General features: G+C 36.9%; 1 protein-coding gene across 1 annotated transcript; it reads left to right on the forward strand.

The window, feature by feature from the left end:
- The first annotated feature begins 1007 nt into the window (after positions 1 to 1007).
- On the forward strand, positions 1008 to 1897 carry LOC139133702 (uncharacterized). The gene is made up of 2 exons (XM_070700465.1): positions 1008 to 1436; positions 1811 to 1897. The coding sequence occupies exons 1-2, from the start codon at positions 1008 to 1010 to the stop codon at positions 1895 to 1897; spliced, it is 516 nt and encodes a 171-aa protein (XP_070556566.1).
- The last annotated feature ends 10239 nt before the right edge of the window (positions 1898 to 12136 follow it).

Raw genomic sequence — 12136 nt, forward strand, 5'->3', positions numbered from 1 at the left:
CTTGGTTTCTGAAAGAGTACATCTCGGATCTATTCATACCATTGGCATTGAACTTAGTAAGTCAGAAGTAGAGATAGATGACAGGTGGTTTTTGGAAAGAATCGAAATCGTTGACATAGAGACAAACGAAAGGTAAATAAGACATTGTTTTTGAAGTCGATTTAGCGTTCTATAATCGGTTACACTAAACATATATAGCGATTGGTAGATATTAGAGTATCACTGTATTCTGCTGCAAACGAAAGTCATTAAGTATAATGAAAGTCAGCCGACATAAACCATCGGACACGCATTATCATTATCCTTTCTTCAGTCCTCTAGCTATATACTCCATTAATAATCCTGGTCACAACAGTGACAATGCAAGCAGTGACAAGACGCCGGTATCCCTGAGTGCTAAGAATCAAAATAAAGACAGCAAAACAGTGATTAAATAATTCAATAACAGAATTTGTATGGCTTGTATTGCTGGTTATTTTTTATGCCAATTCCTCCTTAGTTCATCAAAGAATAAGCAGTTCAATACTAATCATTATATCATAAAATATCCGGAAAAACTGCATCAAAAGCGTTTAGCAGGATTAAGTCAATTGAGATGTCGACCTCAAGGGACGTTCATACTATCGCGGTAGGCAATCGGTACAGATCAAATGATATGAAAGGCATTTTGGGTGTTTGACTATGTTTCATTTCTTGAGATAAAACATTTTATTAAGGAAGATACCTACCATAATGCAATTCAACGTTTCGATCGTCGAATCGTTTTCAGGTTCAATTTTGTCTGGTACGATTGGATAACTCACAAAGATAATCAAGAAGACCCATTCACAAAATTAACAGCTTCCGACGAGTCCCAGTTCATGCGATTTGCTCATCTACTGTCAAGTAACATCAGAATTCAAGTTTTCGACGAGTATCTTTGGGGATCGGTTTTGACCCGGCTGATGCCAAGCAGCTTTACCCGAGTTCAACGCCTTTCGTGCTGTGTGGCCATTGTATTCCTTGCTATGATCGTCAATGCCATGTTTTACGAGACGGAAGATCGAGTGCAGTCCACAGAAACACTGGAGTTTGGTTCTGTACAGGTGTCAATCGGTACCTTCTACATTGCTCTGATCAGCAGCCTCATTACCGTGCCGGTATCAGTCACAATGGTGAAACTTTTTCAGAATTCAAGATACAACACCAAGACTTCCCCACTTACCAATCGTCAGATCAATGAACCCTTAAGGCAGGAGTCTGAAGATATGCCTGAGTCTAGGCTACGTCACTTCTACAGAATCATGGCGTGGATACTGGTGTTCATCTCGTCGTGTGTTTCAACCTTCTTTGTTATTCTCTACAGCCTCGAATGGGGGCTACAAAAGTCTCAAAGATGGCTGGTCACACAATTGACATCACTCTCTTTATCAGTAGCTGTTGTAGATCCCCTCAAGGTAAATAATTCTTTTGTCGGTATCAGACAGAAAGACAATATGGGTTCGTCTGTTTGACGCATTTATTTTCGTTAGACTAATAAACTATCATCTCAAGTTCGGTCATCGGGCACGACAGCAGTACTAGTAAGATGAACAAACCATTTTTTTATTTAATTACTTAGTTATTTATTTATTTACTTAGTTATTTATTTATTAATGAAATGAAATGAAATAAATGAACATATCATTTGAATGAGTGGCTCAAATGTGTTAAAATCGTTGTCTTGCTCCAAAATTTCAAACCATTCCATCATCGATATGTTTTCTCATTTTTTCATCTATATTTTTATACATTAAATTACATGCGAATTCTGTCATGTTTTTACCTGCAGGCAGTCACGTTCGCTGTCATATTTGCTTCACTCTTAAAGATACTGAAAAAGTCATTCAGACTCGACTGTGATGACGTATATCGATAAGGATGACGTCACAAAATTACGAAAGAACATGGTTCCGTGGAATATTCAAGCGGGGAATGATTCCTCTATCAATATCAAGCTTCGACTAGTCGAAATCACTACCACTACATACATACGGAAGTTCAGTTACATTTTTACTTAAAGACTGATCCTTGATGTAGCTATATATACATTGTATTTTAAAATAATAGTCATCGCAAAAATTCCTCTTTACTTTTTACTGTGACGAGCAGTACAGTCAATTCATCGATTTTAGTAATAGGACCTGAAGATCTACTGCGGATTTGTATAGAAGAAGAAGAACTCAGAATTTGTCTGAGAACTGAACTGAATGTTACATGAGAATGTCTGTAGACTTCTTACGTACTGCCAAGCTGTCGTACAGAGAGAGAGAGAGAGAGAGAGAGAGAGAGAGAGAGAGAGAGAGAGAGAGAGAGAATATATATGTACAAAGTATTTTGTTAATTTATAACGCTCTGCTTAGCATCGAGCACTGTAATTTCCCACAAGGACATCTGTATACTTATATATATATATATATATATATATATATATATATATATATATATATATATATATATATATATATATATATATATATATAGATAGATAGATAGATAGATAGATAGATAGATAGATAGATAGATAGATAGATAGATAAGTTTATTTCAGTACTGATGGCCTCCGGCCAAAATGTACAAATCAAAAAGCAAAAATTATAAACTGGTCGCTAGAAATGTACAGATGACAGCAAGGCAACGAATAGAAATATTATCTTAATTATTAATAGTGTCATCTCTGAGTTTTGTTGCATAGAAAATAAACCTACTGAGTTTCCTTATTGTATTTGTATTATGAGATGATAAAAGTATCTTAAACTTATGTACAAGAGGTGGATTAAAGTAATATTGTGGAATATATTTCTGTCTCAGATTGTTATACATTGGACAGACAAGTAAAAAGTGAAACTCGTCTTCAATGTGGTCTCCTTCACATAATTCACATATCCTTAATGCCCTTGGAATATTGTTCTTGCGCCCGGATTCAATTTTCAAATTATGGGCAGAAGTTCTAAATTTACATAGTGCAATTTTGAAGATAGCTTTGTCATACAGGTTAAATATGGTTCTAAAGTAAGGTCTCTTTTAAAGGTGGCATATGTATCTAATTTTCTTGATGCATTCATTTCGTCTGACCAAAGCTGTATATCTATATCTATACAACGCTGTTTAAATGTTTTCAAAAAAACAGTCTCGTTCCCAACTCCTTGCTGCTCCCACACTTCTCCAAAGCCATAGCTCTGGAGCAAATGCTTAACATCATTTGCCCAAAAGTTATATTTTTTTACACCAATATTCTTGAGTTGAAAATCGTAACATTTGTAAATGAGTCTATTTTTATCCATATTTACAATTCTTAACCAATATTTGATAATCTTACAAAATCTTGGTACTCTCAACGACATTCGACCCAATTCCCCTCTAATGGCAGCAACTGAAGTATTTGTATACAAACTAAGTATATAGCGCAGCATATTATTGTGAACCCTTTCCGTATCTTTAGCAGGATGAAAGCCCCAGATTTCAGAGCCATAGAGGAGGATTGGCAAGATTTTACTATCGAAAATTTTTAAAGCTAGTGTTGGTTGAAGGGTTCCAAACTTACACAAACAACTTTTCAAGCTGAAAAGCGCCCTGTTGGCCTGGTCACTCAAGCATTTCTGAGCTTGGAACCATTGGCCAGTCCAGGATAAAACGATGCCCAAATAACTTTGAAAAGAAGTAACTGCCACCCTTTTCCCGTCATAAAACCACTTCTCATAATTCTTCAGGCTCCCACCCCTCCTAAATACAATAACTTTAGTTTTATCAATATTAACTGACAGTTTCCACTTACTACAGTAATCATACAATTTGTTGAATAAACGTTGTAGACCAATTTTAGAACTACTAGTTAAGGTAAGGTCGTCTGCAAAAAGTAAATAAATAATTTTCAAAACACCAATATCGACTCCAGAAAAATGTGTACTTTGTAGTGCTTCCCCAATGTCATTTACAAACATAGAAAACAAAATAGGTGAAAGCACTGAACCTTGTTGGACACCATAACTACAGGTAAATAACTCAGTAATACAATTCGGTGTTCGTACACAGGATTTGACATTTTGATACATCGAGAAGATAATTTTGTACATTTTACCGTTTACACCAGATTTAAGTAGTTTGTAAAACATACAGTAATGGTCAATTCTATCGAAAGCTTTCTCGAAGTCAATGAAAGCTACATACACTCTGCCCTTTTTATTTGCTAGGTATTTTGAAATAATTGTGTAAAGAATAAATAGATTATCAGAAGTACAGTATGATTTTCTAAAACCCGCTTGTTCTTCAACGATTGGAGAGTTTTCTTCTATCCATTTATGCAATCTTATATCAAGAATATTACAAAAAATCTTCCCCATTATGGTAACAAGGTGATACCTCTATAGTTACTTGCAGAGTTTCTGTCTCCTTTTTTGTAAATAGGAACAATGACACCTTGCGCCCATTGAGATGGGAAAATTCCTGCTTCAAAGACAACATTGAAAAGTTTACACATCATTTCTTTCATGACAAGTGGACAATTTCTGTAAGATTCTGAACTAACACCATCGATACCCGAGGCTTTGCCTATTTTAAGCTTATTAATACACATGTCGATTTCATCCAAAGTGATTGCAGAATTCAAAATATCTAGGTCATTATAACCGCTTTCTTCTCCCAACTCCACGTTGTCAACAAAACCCTTAATTTCGTCATAAAAATTAACAAAACTATCATTTACTAGACCTGGTGTATTTAAAAGGGATTTAAAATAACCAACCAGTCATCAGTTATTATTTTACAAGAAGGTGGAGTTGGCTTCCCCTTCACCAATGACCAAAAATACCTTGAGTTCGTTTGTTTGGCCGCATCAACTATTTTTTGAAGATTATAACTCTTGTGACTGTGTTTCTTGTATGCGACAAACTCTCGGTACTCACGCTTACATTTTTTCAATTCTTCTAAATTACATATTGATCTATTATTTCTGTATCTATTTACACAAGCATTTAAAGTATGTTTAAAATTCTTACACTCATTGTCATACCATGAATTCCTAGAGCCCGTTGCAAAGTCATTTTGTCTAGGAGCACAGTTACGTGTATGTTTCATATCATTGGCCGCAGATTGCAACATCTTCAAAAGGCAGCTAGCGGCCTCATCAATATTAAAATTCGACACATGTAACTCAAAATTGTCTATCTGTGCTCTAGCTTGAGTGGAATCCCAGTATGAAAAAAATTGCTCAGACTTTTCCTTATCCCAAATATATTTGACAAAGCTTGTAACTGTGTTCGGGTTGTCAGTGTCATCACCGGTACTATCACGAACATTTTGTACAATATCTGACCCTGAAAAATTGGTTACAACATCAAACAAAAGGGGTTGATGGTCTGACTCAACTCTGACATCAACTTGAAATTGTACAATATTGGAAAAATTACTTGAAAGCTTAACAGATAATCTATTACACTGGATCCTGAGCCACTTACAAATGTAAAATCCCCACTTCCGTTCTGCTTACACAACCTACCATTAACAATACGCATGTTAGTGGTTTTACAGAAGTCAAGAAGTTTCTTGCCAAAATTATTACACACATTATCTTTGTTTTCACGGATTGGTACATCCATGTCAAAATCGTTCAAAACAACACTATCTGGCCATACATATCTGGATACATCATCATTTGTAAAATCCGGTTCGTTCGCTGTGCGGGCATTAAAATCGCCACAAATGTAATATTGTGCAGAGGGAAATTGTACAAAAAACTGTGCTAACTCATGGCTTAAAATATCAAAGGTGCTCCCCGAATCATCACTTTCAACATTTTCGGGTGGAATGTACACAACAGAAAATATATATACTGGAACTTGTACAGAATTTTCATTGTACATAAACACCCAGACAATATCATTAGACTTGCTGCAAATAAACTTCACCTTAAAGTCTAGTGATGCCCTGTAAAAAACGACTATACCCCCAGGGTGTCTTCCATACTTTGATTTTTTAAAACCTGGTTTTTTGAATGATTTAAAGCCAGGAATACCTATGCTTGAATCTTCTGAAATCCATGTTTCTACCAGATAGATTAAATCAAATTGTTGAAGGTACATGACAAAATCAAAATCACTCAGTTTTGACACTAATCCATGGACATTCCAAAAAGTGCAATGCAAGTAATGCTCACTTATGTGATCACAATGTGGAGAAATGATACACTCTGTTTCATTATTGCAATTCTTCTCTCTTTGACCTTGGCCTTCATCCTATCTGCGATCGCGGTTCACTATTCTATCGAATAATGGACGGATGTTGTCTCTCGCGCTATCATAGACATACAAGATACCGTCTATTTTCAGTTTATCGTATGATAGAAACGCTCTCTTTACCCTGAGCTCTTGCTGCTGCTAGGTGGTGACCAAGTTTTCGCCGAATGTCTCTGACTCTTTGGGTAAAATCTTCCGTAATCTTGTAATCGGTGTCTTTCAAAATCTTAGCTGCTTGATAAACTTGAGTGCGTTGCTTGAAGTTAGCGAACTTTGCGATAATTGGCTGCGGTCGTGAACGCGCACCCGAGAGACGATGTACCCGGTCAAACTGTATCGTGCTGCCGTCAATTCCAAGATTATCAGTTATGAATGATCTCACTTTGGTTTCGGATTGTTCCCATGTCTCGTTCTCTTCCTGGGCTATGCCTTTAAAAAGAAGATTTTCTCGTTTTAGTCGCCCCTTTAGGTCGTCCAATTCATTTGTTAGCTCGCTGACTTGGTCGTTGAGGTTTTTATTCTCCTCTGACAGCCGGGCAGTTTCTTCTCGAGCTTCATGGAGTTCTTCTTTTACGTCTTGTAGATCTTCAGCGATATTATCAATCTTTCTGTTCAAGTCGGTTGCCAGTTTGTCCATTTTTCTACCGAGGTCACATTTTACGTTACGTAACTCTCTCATAACATCTGCAAGTTCAAATTCGTCTTTTTCTGCTGGTGTAGTTGATTCAAAAAGTCTTGTTTGTCTTGTCCTTCTTTTTTCTGCTTGTTGTTGGTTACTTGAATTGGGTCCCGGATTACTCTCGATGTCACCGGCTAACAGTAACATGATTATCAGCACAAGTCGAATAGCCAAGCACACAGCGTTGCCGTTGGCGCCATGATGGCGGACACCTGTCCCACTCGGTGGCTGGTTGAAGGTACCGATTCTCGCTCTCCACACTTCTATGTGCACTCCCATTTCCAAAAAACACTGGCAGTGATAGCAGAATACTTTAAGTAAACAGTCGTAAAGACTGTTATGGAAAAGGTTCCATATAAACACAAAAAACAGAGCAAAAGTTGAGACACGAAGTGAACGAAATGTCTCTACCTGAACGCCCTCTAGCGGCCAACCTATATATATATATATATATATATATATATATATATATATATATATATATATATATATATATATATATATATATATATATATATATATATATACGGTAAAAAATGATAACAAGTAGAACACAGGACTTAGGCGTTACTCAGAGTTTCACGCTACAAGTGCTCTCTGTAGCGATCATCAGACGAATGGATATATATATTATATATATATATATATATATATATATATATATATATATATATATATATATATATAATATATATATATCAACAGATATAGACATGTAATATACACAAGTACACATATATACATACAGACAGACAGACAGACAGACATACATACATACATATATACATACATACATACATACATACATACATACATACATACATACATATTTATTTGCATACTTATTTATGATTAATTATTAATTTTATATTTATTTATAATTTTAAGGGGCATGTCGGCCATTTTCGTGCAAATTTTTCAATGGCAAAAATTCCAATTCAAATCAATAGGCGACCCATTGAACATAGATGGCTTCAAGGATATATAAAACCGTCTTCTTGCTATTTGCGGCAATGATCAATTTTCGTCTGGTCGTCCACGCGATTCGAATAAGCCGTCATATGGTTGAACCCCATCACATCACGAGTGCGCTCAGCATTGCTTAGATAGACGATCGAAGGCCCGGCCCAGGATCGGTGTGTGAGGCCGAACCTCGGTACTGAGGCATGACATGACAAATCGGTGAGAAATCCAAACCCCTCTAAAAGCAACACAATAAAGCATCTGCCCTCAAAAATGTAACATTGGACGATCAAAAATTCCTTCAAAAGTTCAAATCTTTAGTCTGGTAACTGCATTTGACTGATGCATGCCAATTTCAAGCGAAAATTTATTCTCGGGCAATCCTCCGCATCTCCCGTTGCCAGTCCGCCTTTGCACTGCATTGAGATATAATTTCACTCCCTTAACCCTTTGTGTTTTAATGAGCCCCAATTAAATGCAGTGCAATGTCGGACTGGCAACGCATTAAGATATACTTTCACCCCCATAATCCTTTGTGCTTGAATGATCTCCAATCAAATGCGGTGCAATGTCCATCTGGCACCGGGAGAGGCGGAGAATTTTCCGAGAGTGAATCTTCGCCTGAATTTGGCATGTATCATTCAAATGCAGTTACAAGAGTAAAGATGTGAAGTTTTCAAGGTATTTTGACCGTTCAATGTTACTTTATTAAGGGCAGATTTTTTGGTTTTGGTTTTGGAGGGGTTTGGACTTCTCGCCGATTTGTCATGCCATACCTTCTATTCCTCACACGAGTACCGAGGTTCGGCCTTCGGCCTCACACATTAGTTGTCGGTCGAACGTTTGGCTTTTCTCGGGTTTATTGTACGCAGCATCGGTACTGGCGTTCACTCTTCAATGTACGCGTCAGTCGCCAAAGTACATTGGTTCAATCACGCGATCACTTTAATGCTACCGTGATAGTCTGCTGACAAGTATTCTGCAATTTACTCTGTTTTGATAATTCTATGCCGACAGTCCATGTGCAAGTCTACACTGAGGTGCAAAAGAGGTGGAAACATTTCCGCCTTTAGGCAACATGACACAGTCTCTCTACTGTCGTCGGCTCCTCGACTGCAGAAGTCCATTACGAAAAATGTGCTCTTTTGCAGCAAAGAACGATATGTCGATTAACAGATCTACATGCAAAGCTGACCGTCAAAATGTAACTTCAGCAAACAGTATCGGTCATATAGTATCGGTAGTGTTTAGCAATTGTACAGATTTCTCTATCTTAATTTTTCCATCTGTTTTTGAGTGAATGTAAGTTTACATTTCTAGCGAAATACACTGCATGGATGGATGGATGGATGGATGGATGGAAAAGGGAATCCCAAAACTGCAACACTGCGTTCTCGATCTGGAGCCATATAATTCCATGCATGACTTGTCACTGTGTGTTTTTTCACACGGATATCTCACAGTGGTGACGAACAGCCGGCCATGTATTCTTTCGATTCTCGCTATGGTTATATTTTTGGTGTCTAAAACCGGGATGGAATATATGCATGGTCATCCATTCGTTCAGTATCTTTCAACATGTCAAAAAATATAAATAGTGTCTCGTATCAAACAAAATTCATGAAAAATGGCCGACTTTGTCCCTTAAATAGCAAAAGTCAATATATTTGCAAGTTATTTTTAAAAACGCTATGATTAAAATTCAAATGAGGCACTAACAAGTCACGCTTTCCTACAGTCGGACAAGGACGGTTTGTTACAAGATATTGTTTCGAGTAGCTTTCTATCGTAAAATAGAGACATGCAGATTTTTATAGGAACATTAAGGTGGAGATGAACTTTGCCAACGCAGTTTTTTTCAAAGGAATATCTCATCTAAGATGAAAAGGAACCCTCTCATACTACGTATTTCAAAAAGCAGAGAATCTAAAGTTTAGTCTGGTAGCAATAGTTTACTAGAAGGATGAAGGGGTGTATTGGGTAAAAAATTCAATTTTGGTATTTATTAATGATAAACATTAATTTAAATCAAAAACTTGAAACTATTTTCTGAAATGTATAATTTCACGTGAAGCAACAGTATATGTAGAAAAAGACGACTATTTCATTTTCCACCTCATTCTGAAATGCCATGGGTTGAAAGAGTGGCAATCAAAAAAGTGATTAAAGCATGATTAGCAAAATAAAAATGCCTCTTATTCAATACGTAAGAACTCAATTGCCAAACAAAACGGTAACTTTGTTATATAGCATTTAAAGAACATAATGTGCAAAATTTAGAAAACTTGACCCAGCCAGAGATGAGTTAAATTCTTTGGAAATCTTGAATTTGGGAGAAAAGTGAAGCCAGGAAATCGGGTGATTTACACACATTTGCATAAATTAACACTTCTTGATCACCGAACTTACGACTGCTTGACAAGCTAAAAGCTGACTCCGACCAATAGTTTAACCAGGGTTAACAAATTAATTAAAATTGAATGAATAATTGCAAAAAGTGATTTTGAGCAAAATACGCTGTGTTGGGTGCAGCGCCCTGTTAAGGATATGCTCATGAAATCACTTAATAACAGCACTTTTATTTAGGATTAATATAAGTACACGATATCGGGACTGTTTCGATGTTTTAAAATCACTGAAACCAAGTGGGAGTCAAGATGGATGTAAGCATATCTTTATTGATAATATTACCTCTTTCAGGTAGATTTAATACAACGACATTAACAACAACAACAACAACAACAACAACCACAATAACAGCAATAGCAATCACCAACAACGACATTTTTCTCAACTATAGTAAAATCTACCAGAAACGTTAGATTGCCTGTAGTTTGGTGTAGTAATATTGTCCCTTAGAGCTGTCCAAGGTACAGGCACACAATATGTTTTCATAAACACGTTTTAATAAATGTGTATTGCCATCAATTCGAACGGTTAATGAGGTTTTTGTCGACATTTAGGGTAAATTGTTAGTTGGTGCCACGGCTTTGACTTCAAGGGACAATAGCTGGAAGTTAAAATGGCATTTTAATTAGTTTTAGTTCTCTAAAGTGAATGTATTATTCTTATCCCTAAAGTATGTACATTTACGAGTCTTGCAAACTCGGTGCATTGCGTACATTGTGAACTTCGTCGTTGAGAAATGGATTTTAGTCCCGAAAAAAAGTTACTTGTCATTATTGCACAACACATACATCCAGGCTATGTTGACAAGATATACAACGGGGTCTTTCGATACGATTTTGGCTGTAGAGCAAGAAACGCATAAAACAAATAGGCTGGCAAAACACATCCAAGGTTAGAGTGGTTTGAAATTTAAGAAAGATGTAAGCAGGCCTTTCTCCTGTAGATGTACTTATTAAACAACTTAATAACTTTAACACATTAGATTAATAAATAACGTGCACAACAGGTATTTTTGCTTTGTGTTTAATTCGTTTGCATCTTTTTCGAGAAGTGTTAATGAAGAACGCCCTCATGTTTGGCCAAGGCGTTCACCCCAAGATTTATGCACCAGCCTACCACTTATGTCCACAAATTTGGAGCAAGTCTAAACATTCACTAAAATTTTGCTACTGTCGATATGAAGCATAGCAGCTTTATCGGCACAACCATTATTCTTTTTTCATTCTAAGGACGTTGGTCAAAATAGCTTTTTCACGTGCCATGTCATCGGTCGATATCAAAAACCAATACTGACCGACCTGCGGGAGATGAAACGCTTGCTAAATTGTGGACAATAAAATATGGACGTTTCGGGTTCAACCCTTCGTCAGCATTAAAACTCACTGAAGAAACGTAGAAATACAAGACCTAAAAACAGCCAATCAAACGAGAGAGAGATCAAACGCATTGAAATGTGCATTTATTCCAGCTGGTGCTAAAATGCCTTGTTTAAAACTTGTGGTCTATTCGAGTTTATGACGGATAGAGTCGGTGGTGGAAATAATAGCTGTCACTGCCATGTCAGATTGACGGTGGTAGGGAGGTGCACAGAAAATGTTTCCCCCCGGTATGCAAGCTTATTGTTGGCCACGTACAGTGCGAAGATGTTCGACAAAGCGATCACCTAGGTGACGCTTTGTTTCGCCAATGTATACCATGCTGCAGCGTTTGCATTTGATACAGTAAATAATATTAGCCGGCGTGCATGTGAACACGCCGGGAATATTGACTCTACCACGAGGGCCTTGAATAAAATTGGTTGTAAAAATATACGGGCAGGTGTTACACACTGGACGGC

Source organism: Ptychodera flava, chromosome 5, assembly GCF_041260155.1.
Source record: "Ptychodera flava strain L36383 chromosome 5, AS_Pfla_20210202, whole genome shotgun sequence".
Lineage (NCBI taxonomy): Eukaryota > Metazoa > Hemichordata > Enteropneusta > Ptychoderidae > Ptychodera > Ptychodera flava.